Source organism: Myotis lucifugus, unplaced genomic scaffold (assembly GCF_000147115.1).
Source record: "Myotis lucifugus unplaced genomic scaffold, Myoluc2.0 scaffold_557, whole genome shotgun sequence".
Classification (NCBI taxonomy): domain Eukaryota; kingdom Metazoa; phylum Chordata; class Mammalia; order Chiroptera; family Vespertilionidae; genus Myotis; species Myotis lucifugus.
Window position 1 is genome coordinate 443676 of NW_005871605.1, and position 22713 is coordinate 466388.

Sequence of the window (22713 nt, forward strand, 5' to 3'; positions counted from 1 at the left end):
TCTGTCCCAGCCCCCTGCTACCTGCCTCAAGCAGGCTCACCCAACCGGGTGCAACCGGTAAAGTAAAAAATGAAGTTGTCTTTAAGGAAAAATCTACCACGTTCAAGGGCTGGGGTTGTGTCTTCTGAGCAGTGTCTCCTTCTACACAGTCTGGGAACACCCCACCTGCATCGAAATCAGGGCACCTGTTTCTCTTTCTTTCTTTCTTTTTTATTTTTTTAAAATAAATTTTATTGATTTTTTACAGAGAGGAAGGGAGAGAGATAGTTAGAAACATCAATGAGAGAGAAACATTGATTCAGCTGCCTCCTGCACGCTCCCTACTGGGGATGTGCTCACAACCCAGGTACATGCCCTTGGCCGGAATCGAACCTGGGACCCTTCAGTCCGCAGGCCGACACTCTATCCAGTGAGCAAAACCGGTCAGGGCTTTTCTTTCTTTTAAAAAAATTATATTTTTTATTGATTTCGGAGAGGAAGGGAGAGGGAGAGAGAGATCAAAACATCAGTGATGAGAGAGAATCATTGATCAGCTGCCTCTTGCACCCCCCCCCCCCTACTGGGGATCGAGCCTGAAACCTGGGCATGTGCCCCGACTGGGAATCAAACCGTGATCTCCTGGTTCAAAGGTCGATGCTCAACCACTGAGCCACATCGGCCAGGCAAGGGCACCTGTTTCAATTGCAAATGTTTGGGCTCCTAATCACCTCCCACATATGTGGGAGCCAGAGCCAGGAATCTGTGTTGCGTCTGCCTCCCGGGCAACCCTGACCCGCCCGAGGGTGTGGGCGCGTGCTGTGAGAACCCCCCCCTGTTTCCAGGCCCTCACACACCTGTGGAGTGGAGAGGGAGGCGCTCCTTGCCGTTGATTCCCGTGTGAGGTTGTGTAATTGCGAGTCTGTTTCAGGGAAAGTCTGCACCACAGGACGCAGGGCCTCCTTCACGTTCTGATGCTGCTGATGGATCTGTGCGTCTTGTCCTTTTGCACTTCCGGCCCCTCATCGGCCCTAGAACAACACGGAGTCGGTGCTGTGCGTCTTCTGGGAAGAATTTGGCCTTCAGTCTGTGCGATTGCAGCACGCTGATAAACGCTAAAGAAAAGCAACAAAACGCTCTTGTTGAATTTCTCATTTTTCTGAAGCAAACAGCTTCTAAGTGATAAAGAAGCAGCTGGGCCGGACTTCCTGTTCAGGCTCTGACACGCGGATGCGCGTGGACTTGCGTGTTCGTGCGCGGACCCAGGCACCCGCGGTCGCCGAGCCCGAGGGGCCTGGTCCCCCGAGATCGCCGCTCTGGCGTGTGCGCTGTCCCGGGACCCACACTGACAGGCGGCCAATGCCGCTCGGGGTCCAGTGGAACACGGGTCCATTTCAGGGACTTTGGAGTGGATCTAGATGGCTTATTTTAGGACAAAGTGAGCTTTTTAAACTTTTACATTTTAACCAGCGGTTCTCAACCTGTGGGTCACGACCCCTTTGGCGGTTGAACGACCTTTTCACAGGGGCCGCCTAAGACCATCCTGCATATCAGATATTTACATTACGATTCAGAACAGTAGCAACATGACAGTTATGAAGTAGCAACGAAAATGATTTTATGGTTGGGCCACAACATGAGGAACTGTGTTTAAAGGGCCAGAAGGTTGAGAACCGCTGTTAAAATGATCTGGTTCACTCCGCAAAGTCTGTTCCGGCGGACAGCAGTGACACCCCCCCCACCCCCGCCCCCCGAACACAAACGGCCCTGCAGCCGCACAGCCTCCTCGGGAGCTGTGACACCCCCCCCCCCCACTCTCCCTTGGGTTCGGGTACCCAGGGGCCTCCAGATGGAGCCTTACGTGGAGGTGGTGGTGATGTCTCCTGCATCGGAGGGAGGGTGTGGCAGCCCCATTTGGCGTTTTTCCTTTACCGAGAAGCATCTGGAACAGTGATTCTCCAGGTGTGGCCCCTGAGCCGCTGCAGTAGCAGCCCGGAGGCAGGAAACTTCTTAGAAATGCAAATTCTTGGGCCCCATCCCAGACCTTCTGAATCAGACACCCCGAGGCAGGCGGCAGGCGAGGCGCGCCCTGCCTCCCTCCCCGCCCGCTGCAGCACTGTCTCCGGTGAGTCAGAGGCTGGTCAAGTTCCCGACCATCGCTCACAGGGATGCGGGCGTCCCAAAACTTTCCGCCTGCAACCTCACCTGCAGGGATTGCGACCTCTGCACTCCTCAGAGACCGACTGTCTTGTGTGCGACGTCAGCCGTGTACTGGGTGAACGCATTAAAGACCTGCCGGAGGATTAAGCTGACATTCAGGACGCGGCCAGCACCAGGTGCTGGCGAGGATGCGGAGCCGCAGGAGGCCTGGGCCATCTTGGGCGGGGATGCGGGACGGAGCAGCCTCTTGGAAGTCACGTGGCCGCTCCTTGGAGCAGGAAATGTCCTCTCATCCCCCGGGCGGCTGCCGCCCTCCTCGGCAGGTACCCGAAGGCGCCGAGAACTGACGTCCATACAGAAGCCTGCCCGCGGGTCGCAGCGCTGTCTTCGTCGCTGCCCAGCACGGGGCAGCGCTGTCCTCCAGCAGGCGATGGTCCGCCCAGAGCTGGGGGGACCGCTCCACGGGACAAAGAAATGGGTATCCAGCCCTAAAAAGCCATGGAGGAATCTTCAGGGCATGTTTCTACGCGACAGAAACCAACGTGGGAAGGCTGCGGAGGGTGTGATGCTGACTGTGTGACCTCCGGGAAAAGGCAAACCTATGGAGGCACTGAAAGCATCAGTGGTTGTTAGGGTTTAGGGGGCGACGGAGGCTCTGAGGCCGAACAGCGTGTTTCTCAGGGAGGCCATGGACCCAGCTAACATTCTCTAGTTTAGCTAGAGGTGGCGCCAGGGTGTGGGGCAGGGCTTCCCCGAAATCTCTTGGAAAGGGGACAGAGAAAATAAGGTGGAGTTCGAGGAATAAACTGGCACCTTCATCCTCTGTCCTCGGCCTGGAATGCGGGCTCCGTGCTGGAGGCAGAGCTGCCACCTGTGACGGTGAGGGGACCAGGAGTGCGAAGGCCACAGCGTGGGGTCGGGGTGCGGAAAGCCAGAGGGAACGCGGTTCTAGAGGGAGTGTGGGGCTGCCATCCGGTCCTGGGCGGCTCGCTGCTGGCCTTTTGGCCTTTTTATTATTATATATGTATATTTTTATTGCTTTCAGAGAGGAAGGGAGAGGGAGAGGGAGACAGAAACATCAATGATGAGAGAATCACTGACCGGCTGCCTCCTGCACGCCCCACACTGGGGATCGAGCCTGCAGCCCGGGCCTGTGCCCTGACCGGGAATGGAACCGTGACCTCCTGATTCACAGGTTGACACTCAACCCCTGAGCCACGCCGGCTGGGCTCCCACTGGTCTTCTTAATGTGGGAACGAACACCCCTCATTGGTCGAAGCTGGGGTGTCGGGAGCTTCTGTTACTTGCCGTCTAACTAAACCTGATGTGCTTTCAGGCCACCTCAGAGGAGCGAGCCCAGAGGTCGCATGACCTCGGACAGGGCCTGGTGGTCTGGAATTGGAGTGTCCTCTGCACAATGATGTCATGCAGTGTGCCTGCCGCCAGCACAGTACCTGGCACGTGATAAGGACTGAATAGAAGGTGGCACCAACCTGGAGTCGCCCCCCACATTGCCATGCACGAGACCTTTAAAAATGGAGCAGCGTCCGGCAGCATGGGTCTCAGACACGGAATATGATAGAACTTCTGGTTCATTGTCGTGTGAAAGGCCACGGTCACCTGATGCCAAGCGGGTCTTCCCAGGCCTGGCCTCAGACCATTACTCATTCGCTCCCTCCCCACCTTCGGGGTGTTGCTGCCCACAGATCATTCCAGGGCAGGGGTGGGGAACGTCCGGCCCGCGGGCCCTGTAGACCCTGAAATCACGTGGTCTGGCCCTGCCAAGGCATGAGGGGTGAGATAATTCAATGTTGACCAAAGCTAGCAGGCTAATTTTTCAGTTGATAATTTTGCATGGCCCACAAACGATGCTATAAATATCCAAATGGCCTTGGCAGAAAACAGGGTCCCCAGCCCTGATCTAGGGACCCCCCCCCCCCGCAGCATTCAGTTACACAGAGACCAGGCCCTAAGGATGCCCCCTTGGGCTCAGCTGACTGCCGAGTAGACGCCCAACCGGAAGCGACACTCATGGCTGGTCAGAGGCCGAGCGAGGGTCTCCGTGGAAAGTTCTTCCCACAGGGCAGTGGCCCGAGAAGAGCACAGCCTGCTGGCTGGTCTCCCTCACCAGGGGCCTCAGAGCTGCCCGGCGAGCTGATCCATGTCACTGATCCAGGCACCCTCCCCTGCTGACAGGCCATTCTGAACGTCCTTCTCTCTCTTCAGAACGTCTTCCCCTCCTCGTTCGCATCTGACGATCCTGCGGCTGAGTTTACTGATGCAATAGAAACAGTCCGAAGAGAGCATCCTGCACGGAGAAAGCCGGTGGGCCCTGATTCCGAGCATTGTTTCGGTTTCCACGCTGCGGGCACGCAGATCTGGCCACAGGGCATCCCAGAGAGGAAGTGACTGGCGCGATCACGTGATCTCTCTAGCCCACGGGCATGACGGGGCTGTCTGTGGTCGGGGCGGGAAGAACTCTGCCTAGTGTGCGGGGGTGGGGGGTGGGGGGGAAAGAAGTTGAAGAAAAAGAAACTTTCCCTTATTAATAGGGAAAAAGTCCCTGGGCGATCAAGTTATTTATTTATGTTTATTCTTAATATATATATTTATTGATTTCAGAGAGGAAGGGAGAGGGGGAGGGAGATAGAAACATCAGTGATGAGAGAATCATGGATCGGCTGCCTCCTGCACGCCCCCCAACTGGGGATCAAGCCCGCAATCTGGGCATGTGCCCTGACCGGAATGTAGCTGTGACCTCCTGGTTCATAGGTTGACACTCAACCACAGAGCCTCGCCAGCCGGGCCCTGGGCAATCATTTTTTTTTAAATATATATATTTCTTTATTGATTTCAGAAAGGAAGGGAGAGGGAGGGAGAGAGAGAAACATCAATGATGAGAGAGAATCATTGATCAGCCACACGCCCCCTACTGGGGATCGACTCCGCAACCCAGGCATGTGCCTGACTGGAATTGAACCTGGGGCTCTTCAGTCCGAAGCCAACGCTCTATCCACTGAGCCACACTGGCCAGGGCCTGGGCGATCATTTTATACCACGTGCTCTGCATCTTTATTTCACACTGAAGTATCAGAAGGGGTCGTCAGTGCTGCCGCCTGAGATAGCCCCTGGTCCAGGTACAGGAATGGTGGCTGCGAACACACCTGGGACATGTGATGGCGTGTGGGCTCTGTCCTCGGCCGTCCCACCCACCCGGGAAACGCAGGCCGGGGAGGACTGACCCCTGGCCCAGGTCCCGTGGCCTTGGGGGAGGGGAGTCGGGACCGGACCTGGTAGTCCGTCTGGCTCTAGGCTCTGCTCCTTCCTACCCGACCACAACGTGTGATGGGCCCTCGGTGGGTAGCCCTGAGCTCCCGGGCTGGACCCTGAATCTCCTGACTCGCAGCCCAGCGCCTCTGCCTCTGGCCCGTGCGACCACCCTGATGGTCCAGAGGGGTGTGCGCCGCTTGGCTCAGAGCACAGCTGGCGAGGAGGGAGAGCCCTGGCCGTCCGACCGGCTTCCGCAGAAATGACTAGAACGTTTCAGGATTCACTCTCCCTCTGCCTGCAAATGTGTCTCTCTCGGGACACGGACCGTACCCCTGGGGGAACTGCAGTTCCAGTAACGATGCCCCCATCTGTCTGTAGACAAATGAATCGTTTGCAGAGAAACGTCAGGAGAAAACAAAACCTCTCCTCTCCAGCAGGTTGCCCGCCAGCTCACCGAAGCCACCTCCTGGCACAGCCCTGCCTTCAGGCTGGACTCAGGCACCAAACACAGTCTCCAGCCGGTGTGCAGACTTCGGCTTTCCTGTGTGAAAGTTGCTTTACCTAAAAAACAGGATTTCAACCCAGCCAGCATGGCTCAGCGGTTGAGTGTCCACCTATGAACCGGGAGGTCACGGTTCAATTCTTGGTCAGGGCACAAGCCTGGGTTGTGGGCTCGGTCCCCAGTGTGGGGTGTACAAGAGGCAGCCAATCAACGATTCTCTCTCACCATTGATGTTTCTGTCTCTCTCTGCCTTCCTCTCTGAAATCAATATCAAAATATTAAAAAAAAAAAACCACACCCACGGGATTTGATCTATTTGTATGTTTCAAAGCCAGATAGAACCATTATAAGTTGTGTGCACACGTGGCCATTTCCCAGGACCAGGGCAGGGCTAGTGGAGAAAGGAGGTACTCTGTTTCGGAGGCACGTCTTCAATTTTCTGGTTGAGGGAAAGGAAAAAGTGTCATCTCTCCTGCTGCTCTGGGGTCTGGGAAGTCCGAGATCCAGGTGCCGGCATTCCGTTCCTGGGGAGGGCTCTCTTCCTGGCTTGCAGACGGCCGCCTTCTGACTGTCCTCACGTGGCCTCACACTGACCTTGAACTTGGGGAAAGAGACCTCATTCTCTCGTTCTTGCAAGTCCGCCGGTCCTATCAGATTCAGACCCCATCTTTATGACCCCATTTAACCTTAACTACCTCCTGAAAGCTCCATCTCCAGATACAACCACACTGGGGGTAGGGCTTCCTTCCATGGGTTTTGGGAGGACAACAGCCAGCCCAGCACTTTCTCCCCGTCCCTGAGCACCGCGCCGTGCGACCCGACACCGTGAAAGGGTGTGAGATGATTGTGGGTGCGAGATCCTGCTCAAGGGGGTTGTGAGCACTCTAGGCACGCTGCCTTGCGGGGCCCCGCGTGCTGTGGGCGTCGAGGCTGCACACTTGTGTTGCACGGCCGTGAATCATTTTTGCTGACTCTTCCATCTGGTGATAATAATGGCCGCTCCCTTTTAACAAGTGCTTAAAGCAGCGGTTCTCGACCTTGGCTGCACATTAGAGTCACCTGGGAATCTTTTTAAAATCCTGATTTCTGGGCCTCATCCTCTGGAAATTCTGTTTCTTTGTATGGGGTGGGGCCACAACATGAGTATCAAAGAAACAGAATTTCCGGAGGATGAAGCCCAGAAATCAGGATTTTTAAAAGATTCCCAGGTGACTCTAATGTGCAGCCAAGGTTGAGAACCACTGACTTAAAGGGTTCCAGGTGCCAAGCTAAGCGTTTTATTTTATCTTTTAGCCTCCACAGCCCGAGATGGATGAGGCAGTCGTGTTGCTGCGCCCCCTTCACAGAGGAGGACTCTCAGCGTCGGGGGCTGAGGACCTGCCCAGGGCACCCACGGGGGAGTGACCAGTCGCATCTGAACCCAGCGCAGCCCAGAGGCGCCCTCCCGCCACGCGCCACGCCTCCCAGTCGGTGAGGCAGGCGGGACCTCCGTGGCCTCCAGCCCATCGTCACCAGGAGCCGGGCCCAGCCTTTGGAGGCAGCTGACAGGGAAGGGATTCCCGTGGATCCAGTTCTCTCTCTCCGATGCCTTTGTTCTTGTTGGTCACCACGGGGGCGAAGGGGCGCCTTTCTGAAAAGCCCCTCACAGTTTAAAAGCATCTGGCTCTTGTGAGACGTTTGGCAGTTTCTGGGAGACACGCTGAGAAGCAGCAGCGGGGTCCGAGGGCCCCTCCCCTCTGTGGTTCCTTTCAGCGGCCCTATTCTCTCGTCCACGCGCAGGACAGTTCTCTGGCTGTTGCTAATGAAAAGTCCCCTCGCTTTTCGAAACCCGAAGGGAAAACGCTCACAGCAAACGCTTCTCTTCTCTCTGTCCACTCGGCTGGCAGCCGCGTGTCTTTGTCCTGATGAAGGTCGTCTTTGCAGAGGCGCCCAGCTGGGGGCCGTCTGAACCCTCCCTCCCGAGAGGAGGGGGCAATGGTGGGGGGAGGACACGCGAGCCGAGCCCGGGTCCCCGGTGGCCAGAATGAGGGGTCTGGGCCCTCCCCCCGAAGAGTTCACACTTAGCGGTTTTCCGGCTCCTGAGGAAACCATTTTCCCAGGAAAGACCCCTGCTCCTCCTCGCAGCCCTCGCTGACAACGCGGCTCACTCTACGGCCGCGCTCCCCTCTATAGCCTGGGTCTGCTCTTCCCGCAGACTGTCTGCTGGAGTGACCCCCCCACGCACCCCCGCGAGAATGGGGGGACGGAGGGGACGGCAGCACCACCTCTGGCCTGTGGGCCCGGCTCGAGGTGCCTGTGCCCACAGGAGCCCAGGAAAACAAGGGAACGGTATGTGAACTCCTCACCTCGCCGCCACATGCCACGGGGCTGTGGGTGGCATCTGCCCGCGTGCGAGCTCCCCCAGTGGGTGTCTGCCTGGCCAGTGACAAAGAACCAAAGAGGGCGAGAGCGCGTGAGCGGCGAGTGGAAAACTACCAGGGCGGCCCCTCCCTGACCTGCGGGGGCTTCGCTGCACTTCTCCGCCCTGGGACCCGGCGACCCTGCGACCCTGGGAGGCCCTCAGGGGCCAGCCCCTCTCTCGGGGTGGCCAGCCGCCCGGCCCGGGTGGACAGTGTTGTTCAGCAGTGAGTGCTCTGGCCAGCCCCCTTCTCATTGCTCTGATCCCAGGGGTGGGGTTGGGGGGTCAGGGGTGACTGCCTCCCCCCACCCTCTCCTCCTGCTGGATGTGACCCAGTCTGAACGGGGGTGCGTGTGCTTCAGGCCCACTGCCGCCACACCCAGCCCACGAGTTCCGTGGCCCAGCCGCACAGACGCTTGTATTTCGCTCAGTGAGTCAGTGGCTCCCTCACGGGCAGACTCGGACCCAGCTCCTTCCACCTGGTGATGCGGCCAGAGCGGTTCTGGTGGAAGGTACTGAGAGGGCGGGCCACGCTCGGGCTAGGCTCATCCCTTCGGTCCACGTCCCCGCGGCCAGAGCCCAGTCACATGCCCTCAGCTAACAGCAAGGCGGGCTGGGACGGGCAGTCCTGTGTGCCCAGGTAGAAGAATGAGCCTGATCCGCACCCAGAACGCCCGCCTCTGTGAGTGACGGCTGGGATGATGGCGGCCGGGGTGCCAGCAGGAGGACAGCGAGTCCGCCTGGGGAGGAGGGACCCAGGGGAGGTCCCGAGCCTGGCCCTCCCTGCCGGCAGTGAGCAGCCGATGGAATCGGCCCCGGACTGTGCTTCCTCTAGATTTCCTTTTTTAATGAGAGATAAACTTTTCTTCTTACCAAAGGCTTTTGAATCGGCGAATTGGGTTTTTGTGTGACTTCCAACCCCAAATATCCCCATTCAGAAACCATGAATTTAATCATACCGTGTCAACCAGTGGTTACGGCTAGGTGATTATATTTCATTTTCGGCAAAGAGGCGACACACACAACCGGTTCAGAGACTCCGCCTCGCTAGAACTCTTTGGCAGCCGCGTTGGGAAGTGGGGCGCAGAACACTTTGTCTCAGAGTTAGAATAGGACAATATTGGCAAGAAATGCACATTCCCTGAGACGCTATCAAGAATGTGGCTACTCCGGTGGGTGTCTTCCACAGCCAGCCTGACCGGCTACACCCGTGGTCGGCAAATTGCGGCTCGCGAGCCACATGCGGCTCTTTGGCCCCTTGAGTGTGGCTCTTCCTAAGCCTTAGGAGTACCCTAATTAAGTTAATAACAATGTACCTACCTATATAGTTTAAGTTTAAAAAGTTTGGCTCCCAAAAGAAATTTCAATCGTTGTCCTGCTGATATTTGGCTCTGTTGACTAATGAGTTTGCCGACCACTGGTCTACACTGATGCAAGGAAGGCTTCACAACCACGAGGCTCCTCCCTCCCTCAGCAGACACTGCGGAGAACCTACTGTGTGTGATTGGCTTCGATCTTCACCTGCTGGATTGTGCACTACCCGGGAATGATATTTCTCTCATTTATTTTTATACCCTTGTTCCCTAGCAAACAGGATTTGATACATAGATGGCACATAAATAGAGATTTTTTTGAGCCCTGGCAGGTTGCTCAATGGTTAGAGCGCCGATCCTCAGACCAAAGGGTTGTGGGTTTGATTCTCAGTCAAGGGCACATTCCTTGGTTGCAGGTTCCCCAGCCCTGGTAGCAACAATTGATGGGTCTCTCATGTTGATGTCTCTCTCTCTCTCTCTCTCTCTCTTTCTCTCTCTCTCCTTCCTCCCTCCCTTTCATCTTTCTCTCCTCACTCCCTCCATTCTCTCTAGAAATCAATGGGAAAAAATATCCTTGAGTGAGGATTAAAAAAAAAAAAAAGATCTGTTGAATAAAATGCGACCTGATTTTCCCGTGGAGTTGACCACACGTGGGCCCAGCCTCAGGCGGGCTGTGGAGTCCGGACTTGGACGTGGTCCCTGGGTGGCCTTGGGGAAGCAGATGCAGCGCACCCTGGTCCCTGCCTGTCGGGGTGAGTCCACGGGAGGGTGTAAGTTTATTCCTGGCACAAAGGGGCGCATGCAAACGGCTGCTCTCCTCCTCCTCCTCCTAGCACCTTATCGACCAAGCTCCTTCCCATTTCCCGATTGATGAATATTCCAGAAACTCAAGTGATGGTAAACATAATTAAAGGGTGAATCTGCTGCCGGAAAATCATGGAAAGCATTGCAAATTATTTTTAGTTTCTTTCTTTTCTTTCTTTTTTTTTTAATCCTCACCTGAGGATATTTTTATCCATTGATCTTTAGAGAGAGTGGGAGGGGAGGAGGGAGAGAGAGAGAGAGAGAGAGAGAGAGAGAGGAAGAGAGAGAGAGAGAGAGAGGCATCGATGTAAGAGAAACACATGGATTGATGCCACCCACATGCACCCTGTCCTCGGCCGGGATAGAACCTGCAACCCAGATGGAGTAAGTACCTGGGAATGGACTTGTTGGGCCTAGAGTAGGTGTGTAACTTTATAAGACACTTCGTTTACTTGCAGTTGTACCATTTTACACATCTATTCTTTTAATCACTCTGGCAGCATCACCAGGTGCCCTTGACCAAGAATCGAACCCGAGACCCTCCAGTGCCCAGGCTGGCGCTCTAACCACTGGGCACACTGGCCAGGGCTACTCATTTCTATTTGTCTGCTCCATGTCAGGGCTTCCTGCTGTTAGGATGGGTAACTGAGGACCAACACCTTCCACTTTAACAGCCACGTGCTCAGAGCTTCTCCCAGACGCACGGGCGCAAAGAACATCCCCTCCCGGTTTCCGGGGGAAGTGCTGCTCCTCTCGGATGAACGACGGGGAAGCCCACACTCTCACGCTGTGCCCGCATCACAGGCTCCGACCAGCCGCCTCTCCTGCGTAAGTCCTCCCCAGGGGACCCGGGGGGCACAGGCCAGGCAGGCGACAGCTGTCCCTGTGGGTGCGGGCCGTGCAGGTGGGCAGAGGGTGCCGCTGGGCTCACGAGTGAGGGACACGCAGCCACTCTGGGCCGGAAGCCCTGGGTTCGAGTCTCAACCCTGTGACTCGGCTGCGGTGTGCGCTGGCCTCGCTTTCCTGTCTGTAAGGCGAGGTTCGATGTTCACCTGATAATCCTGGAGGCCCCGGAGCGCCCAGTGCTGTGCTCAGGGTTTCTGGGCTGCTTCCGGCTCCTCTTCTTGATTTCTTATTTCAATCTCCACTTCCTAAATAATTCAGCACGGGAGCAGAGCCAGCCGGCGCGCCATTCTCTTCCCACAGATGACGCGGCCCACGTGTCCATTAAGAGGGACAGGCTGAGGGAGTGACGATGAACCCACGCCCGCGGTGGAATGGGACCCCGCGGTCCGGGGGATGTGCACGAAGCCTCTTCGCACACAGCGGGGCATGTTCCCTATGCCCTTCCCTGAGCACGGGGGACAAATGGTCCCGGGCCATGGCGACAGCGGCCTGGAAAGTGAGCCGGCCCGTGTGCAATGCTGGGGAGAAGTGAGAACAACTGATACATAAAAACATGGTCCTTTCGCACTTCTTGTGAGAGAGGAGACATGTTCAATGGCATTCAGGGTTTTTTAAAACATATGTTTATTGATTTTTTTAGAGAAAGAGAGAGAGGAACATTGATGTGAGAGTGAAACATTGCTTGGCTGCCTCCTGCGCGCCCCTGGGCCCTCGAATGGCCTGTTGCCAAAAGGGCTTTGCAGGTGTGACTGAGCTCACCTCTCGAGATGATATGGGGGAGGAGCCTGGGTATCCAGGTGGGGCCTAGAGGCAGGCACAGGTGAGGCGGGTGGGGGGTTGGCTCACAGAAGAGGAGGTGGCAGCGTGACCACAGATCAAAGCGAAGCCGGTTGAAAAGCCGCCAGACGCTGGAGGAGCCGAGGCCACGAGGCCACGTTTTCCCCGGAGCCTTCAGGAGGAGCCAGCCCCGCCCCACCTTGACCTCCCATTCCCCGGAGCCTTCAGGAGGAGCCAGCCCCGCCCCACCTCGACCTCCCAGCGACACCGAGATCCGACTTCGGACCTCAGAACTGTAAGAGAAGCCATTCCTGTTGTTTCAAGCCCCTGAGTTTGTGGTAGTTTGTGCCGGCGGCAGTAGGGAACGAATACAGTTCCGTTGTATGGGTATACCACGGTGTGTGTGTCCATTCACCTCTCGATGCTTTCCGGTTGTTTGCTGTTTGGGTTATTCTGAATAAAGCTGCCAGGGCCCAGCTGGTGTGGCTCAGTGGTTGAGTGTCGGCCTAGGAACCAGGAGGTCACGGTTCCATCCCCGGTCAGGGCACATGCCTGGGTTGCGGGCTCGATCCCCAGTGGGGGGCCTGCGGGAGGCAGCCCATCGACGATTCTCTCTCATCATTGATGTTTCTCTCTCCCTCTCCCTTCCTCTCTGAAATCATGTTTGAAATGATTTTGCGTGGACATATGCTTTCATTTCTCTGGAGTAAGTGTACCTGGGAATGGAATGGTTGGGCCTAGAGCAGTGGTCGGCAAACCGCGGCTTGCGAGCCACATGCGGCTCTTTGGCCCCTTGAATGTGGCTCTTCCACAAAATACCACGTGTGGGCACGCACATACAGTGCGATTGAAACTTTGTGACCCATGCGCAGAAGTCGGTTTTCGGCCTGGGCGAGTCTATTTTGAAGAAGTGGCGTTAGAAGAAGTGGGGGTACGTTCGCTGAGGTCAACCCCTAAGATTGAGGACATTTTTACAAAGGCCAGCTTAGGAGGACCCTAATTAAGTTAATAATAATGTACCTACTTATATAGTTTAAGTTTAAAAAATTTGGCTCTCAAAAGAAATTTCAATTGTACTGTTGATATTTGGCTCTGTTGACTAATGAGTTTGCCGACCACTGGCCTAGAGCAGGTGTGATTAACTTTATGAGACACTTGGTTCACCTGCAGTTGTACCATCTTACACATCTGTCCTCTTAAAGACAAACAAGCCAGAAGCCTGGGCCATTCACCCCGAAGGCTAAGGGGTGGGTGGGAGTCTTTCCGGGATTCTTTCCGGACGGTTCCGGACCCTGATTACTTCCAGAGTCCTCAGCGTGAGCTCGAGGACAGACTTGTGCCTGGATGTTTTTCCTTTCTCTTCTTTTCTTGGAAAAGAAGCGGTTCACCTGCCTCATCGCCCCCTCCTCCTTCTCCCCCCTCCGGCGCTGTGTTCCCCATCAGCACCCACTCTTCCTCCCTGTGGGCGTGAGTCACAGCCCCAGAGGCCGGATGCACAGCCCGGGGCAGACCTCAGGGTCCTGAGAAGGAGGCGGGAGGCGAGGAGGCAGCGCCTGAATGCCTTTCCGGTGGGGGCAGTCGACCATGTTCTTTACTTAATGGAATCTTCCTGCTCCTCTAATTAGGAAAACACCGGTAGCCCGGCTGCTGCCACTGCAGCCGCTGATAAAACCCAAGAAAAGGGATTGGGGGGCGGGGGGGAGGGGGTGGGGGCGCGGGGGTGGAAGGACTGCGTGGTTAGTTTTGCTTTGGGTTTTTTCACCTAAAAGAAATTTGCCAGGGCCACTCCACCCCGGACCCCTAGCGTCCAGAGCCTCTGAGCTTCAGGTCAAGGATAAAGCGGTGGTTACTTTCCAGATGTGATCTTGGGGAGCAGAGTTTATTGTTGTTTTTTAACATATTTTTTAAAGTTGATTTCAGAGAGGAAGGGAGAGTGGGGGAGAGATAGAAACATCAATGATGAGAGAGAACCATGGATCGGCTGCCTCCTGCACACTCCACACTGGGGATGGAGCCCACAACCTGGGCCTGTGCCCTGACTGGGGATCACACCGTGACCTCTTGGTTCCTAGGTTGACACCCAACCACTGAGCCACGCTGGCCAGGCTGGGGAGCGAAGTTTTGACCCCGGAAAGCAGATCTGGGATCTGGGATCAGCTGGTTTATCCCCTGATTCTCAAACTTGTTCAGGCCGTGGGTGTTTGAGAAATGGGTCACCCGCTTGCTAAAACACTTCCCCACCTCTTTCCCTTTCAACCATCGGTGAAGGAATGCCTTGCACAGCACGGAAACAGCCAAGCACACGCCTGCCCTGGGAGCACCGTGGGGAGCGGCTGAGTTTGCACGAGTATGACCCCTGGTGTGTGCTGGGCCTGCGGGCTGTTCTGAGCATGATGGGAACTCAATCCCCGGCTGCCTCGTGTGACCCTGGGGGCCGAGGAGGGCCTACAGCAACACCAGCGAGGCTGGCCCAGGCGGGTTCAGTCCCGGAGCTCAGCATGGTCCCTTGGCAGCGACCGAATGGGGCGCCCCTGCCAGGCCCGGCGGATGTTGGCCCGGGAGCCCCACTGCACGTGGTGCGACAAGTCCTCCCCCGCCGAGCAGTGGGCCCCGCTCTGCCCGTGAGCGGGATGTGAGGCGGGCACGAGTTCACACGGGGTGCAGGCGCCTGGGGGTGCGGTGTGTGGCCTAAGGCCTTGGACAGGCCCCCAGCGGAATGCGGAGTGAGAGGGGGAGCCGCTCAGGGGACTCGCCGTGGCGGGGACAGTGCTGCCAGATGGAGGCGAGACTCCCCCAGGCATCTTCTTTTTTAAAAAAAATATATTTTTATTGACTTCAGAGAAGAAGGGAGAGGGAGAGAGAGAGAGAGAGAGAGAAGCATAAATGATGAGAGAGGATCGTTGATCGGCTGCCTCCTGCACGCCCTCCAACCGGGGCCTGTGCCTGCACCCCGGGCCTGTGCCCTGACCGGAATGGAACTCGGGACCCTGCAGTCTGCAGGCCGAGCTCTGTCCACTGAGCCACTGAACGCACACCACCAGCCGTTTGTTGTTCCCGCCGTGACAGTGTGGGCGTGACCTCTTTGTCTTCTCACAGGGGGAAACAGGGGCGGCTCCTCCAGGTGCCCCCTTTCCCCATCTCCCCCAGCCTGGGCTCTGGGTGTGGGAGCAGCGAGGGCACCGCCCCTCCTGTCTCTCCAGGTGGGAGCCTCCCGCAGGTGCAGCCGGGGGACAGCACAGGCCGGGGTTTCAGCCACAGTGAGGGGGTCATCCTGTGGAGGAGGGTGTGGGGGGGTGAGCGGGACAAGGATGGGGTGCGGAAGGGGATCCTTGCCTTCAGTTCTGGGAAGTAAATGGGTGACATCTCAATACTGAAGAATGAACGAGGGACCATACAAACACGTTGTTCTGAGCTGAGTTGAAGGGGGTGGTTGCCTGGGAGGAGCGCGTACAGCTCTTCCCAACAAGCCCCACAGCATGTGCCTCTCTGAGCTTCGGGGTGAGAAGGCGACAGGAAAGCAGGCGAAATTTAAAAAGTTAAACTGTAAGATTTGCATGTATTGGCCGGGAAACAGTTCTATGATTTACTCTTAAGTGAAAAAGCAAATTCAGAGCAATGTGAGTGATATGCTGCAATATTCATTCTTTTACAATGACCAGAAAAGAACAAATCATGAATATGTGCCTACACCTGCGTGTTCACATTAGCTTAGAGGATGGTGTATGTGACCCTGGCCTGGTCGGTCGGTTGGTTACGGCCTCGTCCTGATGCACCAAGGTTGTGGGCTAGCTCCTGGTCAGGACACATACCAGGAGCAATCGATGCATACACAGGCAGAATAACACATCGATGCTTCTCTCTCTCTCTCTCTCTCTCTCTCTCTCTCTCTCTCCCCCTCTCCCTCTTTCTCTCTCAAATAAATCAATAAAGAAATTTAAAAAAAGAATGTGTTCAGCCGTAACCGGTTTGGCTCAGTGGATAGAGCGTCGGCCTGCGGACTGAAGGGTCCCAGGTTCGATTCCGGTCAAGGGCATGTACCTTGGTTGCGGGCACATCCCCAGTGGTGGTTGTGCAGGAGGCAGCTGATGGATGTTTCTCTCTCATCCATGTTTCTAACTCTCTATCCCCTTCTCTTCCTCTCTGTAAAAAATCAATAAAATATATTAAAAAAAAAAAAGAATGTGTTCAGATTCACACTAAACCTTAAATAGTACTTGTGTCAGGAGATGAAATAGGAGAAAGGAGAGAGAATTATCATTGCCTTTGTGTCTTTTGCATTTTTGACTTGCTATTAGGACTACAAATTACTTTTGTAATAAAAATTAAAAGTGGCCCCTTCTGCCCTGGCTGGTTGCTCAGTGGTTAGAGCGTTGGCCCTTGGACCAAAGGGTCTCAGGTTTGACTCCCGGCTAAGGGCACACACCTGGGTTGCAGGTTCGATCCCCGGGCACCGTCGGGGGCATGCAGAAGGCAACCAATCAATGTGTCTCTCTCACATCGATGTTTCTCTCCCCCCCCCCCTTTCCCTTCCACTCTCTCTAAAAAAACCAATGGTCTCTTCTTTGCAACTTGACAATGTGGTTCTAAACGCCTTTGGTTTTCTAGACCCATGGGACCATTTAAGAAAATAATTTGAAAAATCGGTGTCAAAATTAAGTACTTTTCCATCAGATATGAAAGTACTTTCTCAATTAAAACAACAAGAAAACAGGGATCGCAGTCCGAAGAGGAGGCCGTGAATGGAGCCCTTGACTCCCGCAGAGTCTTACTTCCTTGTCCGTGGGACAGAGGAGGCTCTCGCTTCCTCCCAGGGCGAGTGAGCCCACGGAGGCTCCCGCGGCCACGTAGACCCGCGATGAGTGTTCTTGGTGGGGAGGTGACACTCCGTCTGGCAGCCTGAGCCAGCGCTTGTCTTTGGCAGGAAACGACCGCCAGTGCGGAGATGAGCACCCGACAGGGGGTGGTTCCCTGGGGGGAGGATGATACCCTGAGGGGACGGAGGGGAGGCCGGAGGGGAGGCCGGACCCAGTGGGACCCTGGAGACACTTGTCACCTGATTTGACCTGGAAAAAGACATCCTGGCAGAGGTCGGTGCGCTGGAGAGAGCCGGCAGGGGAAGCCTTCGCCTTTGAATAAGAGGCAGCCGTCCCAGACCGCCAGGGCTCGGCCGCGGTGGGGTGCTTTAGAACATCCCCTTGTCCACATGGTGTTAGGTTTCTGCCCAAGGAACACGAGTTAAAATTAAAGTCAACATCGCGGGGATCAGATGGCTCTCCTATTTCTCCTGCCTGGAAATACCTGCAATTCCTGAAAACAATGTTCAATTCACCCGAGTCCAGCGGCATTTTCAAGTGTAATAACCCCCTTTCCTGCCTCCCACTCCTGTGATTTGGAGACGGCAGCCCCACAGACTATCCATCGGGAGGGGGGCGGGGCGGCTCGTCCTGTGCTGTGTGCGCCTCCGCGTTGCCAAGCAAGCGCCGCCCTCACCTGCTGGCAGTCAGGTCGGATCCTGGGAAGGAGGTGGGCAGCTCATAATGGCTTTGTGATGTGCCTTTTTTTAAAAAAAATTACTTATTGTTGAAAGTATTACCTATGTCTCCTTTTCCCCCACTGACCTCTCCCTGGCCGCTGCCCCCCGCCCCCTCCCTCAGCACATGCCCTCCTCCCTCCTGTCTGTGTCCATGGGTTATGCTCATAGGCATGCATACAAGTCCTTTGGTTGATCTCTTACCGCCCCTCTCCCCTCCCCCGTCTTCCCTCTGAGGTTTGACAGTCTGATCGATGCTTCCATGTCTCTGGATCTATTTTTGTTCATCAGTTTACGTTGTTCATTAGATTCCACAGATGAGTGAGGTCATGTGCTACGCATCCTCCTCTGACTGGCTCATTTTGCCCAGCATCATGCTCTCCAGGTCCCTCCATGCCGTTGTGAATGGTAAGCGTTCTTTTGTCCAGCAGCGCAGCGTTCTGGCGTGTAGGTGTGCCACAGCTTGTTAACTGTGATGTGTCTTCATACCCGCCTGACACGTCCTTGAGTTCGAGGGACCATTCGGCCACTGGGACGTGGCGCCATCCCTTTGGCCCGCGGCACCTGCCCTTGCCCCTGTGGTCAGGGCCTGGATTTGGCAGGTACATCTGTCTGTTAAATACTGAGCCACTTTCACGCTGGTTCCCAGATCGCCATTGTCTGGCTGCTTCCTAACCTCGCCGAGGGCCTGTGTCCATTCTTGCTGGTTGACACCTGTTACTACACTGATTGTGAAATAATTGTCACCCCCGCTTATGGGACAGTTGAAACAATCCCACCCGCTGCCGGAAGCCGGTCCATCCTTGCTGCTTGACACAGTCGCTGCAGGAAAGAAACATCTGCACAGCATATGTTTCAAGGGTCCTGGCATATATAGCATATTGTTCTTTATATGTTTGCTCTCCTTAGCGCCATGTGTTTTAACCAAGGTCACCTCTCGGAGAAAGGTTGTTTCCCCAGGTGGGGATTTTTCCCTGAGGTTAGGGAGGAGATACAACCCCTTAATTAAGTGCCAGGCGGGTAGTTAAGCTACATAATCTTTACTCCCTGGAATGGAGATAAGAAACGCCCTAACCTTTGTAATAGAAATTGACAGGATTAAAATAGGCTGGTATAAATACGGATGTAACAAGACAATAAACATCAGATCCTCATCACATCCTCATCAGATCCTCATCAGATCATCAGATCATCAGATCCTCATCAGATCCTGATCAGTTCCTAACCAGAACTCCGACCAGAACTTTGGCTGGAGATCCTGGCTAGAGGTCCTGACTAGGCTGCTGATCAACTGAAGGCTGTCTTCGTGTCATTCCTTCTTCGCCGACTCCGTCCACACCTTCGGGGACCCCTGGACCCGCTGGGATTGGACCCCAGCAACCCGCATGGGTGTGGACGGTGCCATGCCGTCCCTTGTCACGAGTCTCCGTGGTTCTCCTCAGGGAAAGGGGACCCTAACAGCATCTTTGTTTAAGTGATGGAGGAAATTGAGTTTGGAGCAGACACTCCACCGACAAGGACCAGAATTAGTGTCTGCTGGCTGGCCGGCTGGTTTGTGGTCCTGGGAAAGCCCCTGGATCACTCACCAGATGAAATCAGCAGACTCGTGGCCTTAAGAAAGATGACGCTTGCCCGGCAGGTGTGGTTCCGTGGTCGAGTGTCAACCCATGAACCAAGAGGTCACCAGACCAATTCCCAGTGATGTTTGTGCAGCGAGGCCGACGGCGTCCGGTTGGCAGGATCCCTGTGCAGGTGGGGTGACTCTCTCCAGCGTCACAGCCACCAGGCTGGTGTCTGTCTGTGGAGTCGGGCAATGGAGGCAACATTCCGAAAGCAGTTCCAATTCAGAGCTTCGATCCTGAGCCGCAGTTGCTCCCACACAGCAGGCTCATGCTGGCAATCTCGCGTTAATGTCCGTAGTGTATTCCCTGCCCCGCCAGCATATATGATCGCTGTAAAATAATGCCGCTGCCTGACAGTGCATGTCCCCTACCCACCCCTGCCCTCTCTTCCCTTCGCCCTCCCTGAAGAGTTGCCATGAGCGATTTGATGTGTATCTTGACTAACCTTCCTAATGCCTGTATATAAACTTACGTTTTCATGCTTGACGTGAACCATCCTGTACAGCAAACAGCCTCTCTAGTGCCTGGGCGGGTGCCCCAGGTCCCACTCCCAACTCGCATTCCTCTTCCCGCTGCCAGGACGCTGGTTGGTGACATCTCAGCTAAGCCTGTCCCCAGAACTGCCCTCAGCCAAAGTGACCCCTTCCCCCCAGGGACAGCTGTGTCCAGGGGCCGGTCAGCGTAGGGCCTAACGGCTCAGCCTTGACCCTGAAGAGCCCTCCAGGTCCCGAGTCTCTCACTCGCTGAGGACCTTCCCGGTGAAGGCCCCCTGCAGGCCTCCCCTCGGACTCTGCTCCCAGGAGCCAGCCCCAGGCCACGCCCACGTCCTCAGCACCTGCGGAGCAGCCTCCCATCACCCAGAATCCGACACACACGGGCGCTGCCTTTCATCGGGCTTTATATTTTCTGTTTGCTATTCGTTCTTGCTGTTTCCTTCTAATTTTTAATGGATTTTATTTGATCTTTCCAGGCTAACAGTTTTCATTCTACTTTCTTCCTTCCAGACAAACACTGTCCGGTGGAAATATAAAGAGAGCCATGTATGTAATGTAAAATCTCCTGCCCTAGCTGGAGTGAGTAGAGCGTCGGCCTGCAGACTGAAGGGTCCCGGCTTCGATTCCAGTCAAGGGCACATGGTTGCGGGCTCCATCCCCAGTAGGGGGCGTGCAGGAGGCAGCCGATCAGTGGTTCTCTCTCATCATTGGTGTTTCTATTTCTCTCTCCCTCTCCCTTTCTCTCTCTCTCTCTCTCTCTCTCTCTCTCTCTCTCTCTCTAAAAAAAAGATCCAAATCTTCTAGCAGTCACAACAGCAGGATTCATTGGGATCATCGTAGATTCTGATTACCACACACATGAAAAAAGTTCAAAAAGGTGAAATTAATTTTAATACTCTTATTTAATCTAATATGGTCAAAATATTATCGTTACAACATGTATTTGAAGTAAGAGCTGTTACAAAGTTTCGACTCTCTTTTGTTGTATTCTTTGAACGCCAGCGTGTGTGTTACATTCACATCTGAATTCGCAGGAGCCACGTCTCAAGGACGTGACCGCCACACGTGGTGGGTGGACACGGCACTGACAGGGCACTCCCAGAGGTTGAGCGTCTCCACCAGAACTGTCAGCCCTCCCAGCCTCCAAGCCTCCAAAATGTCCTCTTCCATACCGGCCCCGAGAACCCTGGCCAAAAAGGTCAGAAGCAACGTTTTCGGAATCTGGAGATTACCCGAAGGCTGGCAGTCTGGGAGCATTGCTCCCAGAAAAGCAGCTGAGAGTGGGTAAGAACAATGAGCTTTGTGTCCTGTTAACTGCCAGGTCCGCATCCCCTCCTCCAGCAGCACAGTGGCCTTGAAATTCAGCAGCCGCTCCTCGGGGGGCAGAGCGGGCGGGAGCTCAGAGCCTGTTCCATCTGCCTCCTGAGCGACTCGGAGCTCACCTAGTGCGAGAGTGTTTGGGTGCCTGTGGAAAGTCATCGTCATCGAAAGCAATGCAATTACGGAACATCACGGCTGCCCGCGGTGGTGCGGACCTGTTGGAACAAACCATAGGCTAACCGACCTTTAAAAGGAAAAGCTGGGGCTAGCTGTCCATCTGTCCATCGAGGCTTTGAAAGTCTCTGACGCATTCCTGGGAATTTGGAAGGCCACGCGCACAGGCAGGGCTGTGTGCCTGCCCAGGCTACGTGTGTGTTTAGGGAAGACCTGAGAAGGCTCTAGCTCTCACAACCGGATGAGATGAAGTTGTCACATGGTTGGCTGAATGTGAGGGTGTCTGTCCAAATAGAAATTCTCGGCAAAGACTGGGAGCCTGATTGGTTCCAATGATCTAAGGAAGTCTCTGTCGCATCACTGACTGACCACCACGCTAACGGGTCAGAGACTTCCGTGGCCTCATGCAGCAAAGAATATACCCAGAATGAGCTCAGAAAAGTCAACATACAGACCAACAAACATAGAGCAACAGCAAACGACAACAGGCCTGGGCTGGGCTCGGTTTCCAGCGTTGCCGCATTCTTTTATTTTAAATGTCTGGTCTTCAACAAACAATTATGAGACATGCAAAGGAACAAGAAAACATGTCCCATAGAGGGGAAAGCAGCCAGCAGAAGGGGTCTCTGAGGAAGCAGCCGCTGAATCCACCAGACAAAGTTAGAGTTATGTTAAATCTGTTGCGAAAACAGCAACAAGGAAACCATGGCTCAAGGACCGAAGGGGGAAGAAAGCCTTGCATATAGAAAATCCCGAGGAATCCACAAATATGCAAGCTCAATATATAAAAATTAGCAATGAGCAATCCAAAAGTGAAATTAAGAATACAATTCCATTTATAATAACATCCGTAAAATACCGAGGAATCGATTTAATAAGAAAGTACAAGACTTGTACATTGAAAACTAGGAGACATTGGAGAAAGAAACCAAAGAAGACCTCCTTAAGTGGAAAGACATCCGGTGTTCATGGTTTGGAAGGTGGCCATACTTCCCAAATTGATTTTCAGGTTGTACACAATCCTTATCAAAATCCCAGCTGCTGCTCTTCCCCAGAAACTGGCAAACTGATCCTAAAATTCAAATGGAAATGCAAGAGAGCCATAACAGCTAAAACAATTTTGAAAAGAAAGAAGTTGGCGGACTCACATTTCCCAATTTCAAAACTCGAGCTGCAGTAATCAAGATTGGGTGACACTGACCTAAGGTAGACGATGGACAATGGAATAGAATTGAGAATCCAGAAATAAGCCCATACATTTGTGGCTGACTGATTTTTCAGTAAGACTCTAAAAAAAAAATTCAATGGGAAAAATAATTTCCACAGATGGTGCTGGGACAACCGGATATCCACATGTAAAAGAATGAAGTTGGATCCCTACCTCACACCATTTTCAAAATGTAACTCAAAACGGATCAAAGACCTAAATGTAAGTGCTAAATCTATAAGTCTCTTAGAAGAAAACAG

General features: G+C 54.6%; 1 protein-coding gene and 1 long non-coding RNA gene across 2 annotated transcripts in view; one reads left to right on the forward strand and one right to left on the reverse strand.

Moving 5' to 3' along the window:
* Window positions 1-385: 385 nt before the first annotated feature.
* Window positions 386-2083, reverse strand: LOC111823564. The gene is made up of 3 exons (XR_002826617.1): window positions 1838-2083; window positions 834-1091; window positions 386-438 (listed from the first exon to the last, which is right to left on the reverse strand). It is a non-coding gene; the product is annotated as an uncharacterized LOC111823564 (long non-coding RNA).
* Window positions 2084-14626: 12543 nt separating this feature from the next.
* Window positions 14627-22713, forward strand: part of MRPS6 (mitochondrial ribosomal protein S6) — an 80228-nt gene continuing 72141 nt past the window's right edge. The window contains exons 1-2 of the mRNA XM_023745605.1: window positions 14627-14727; window positions 15203-15363. Coding sequence (XP_023601373.1) covers window positions 14627-14727; window positions 15203-15363 — 262 coding nt within the window. The remainder of the gene's footprint in view (window positions 14728-15202; window positions 15364-22713) is intronic.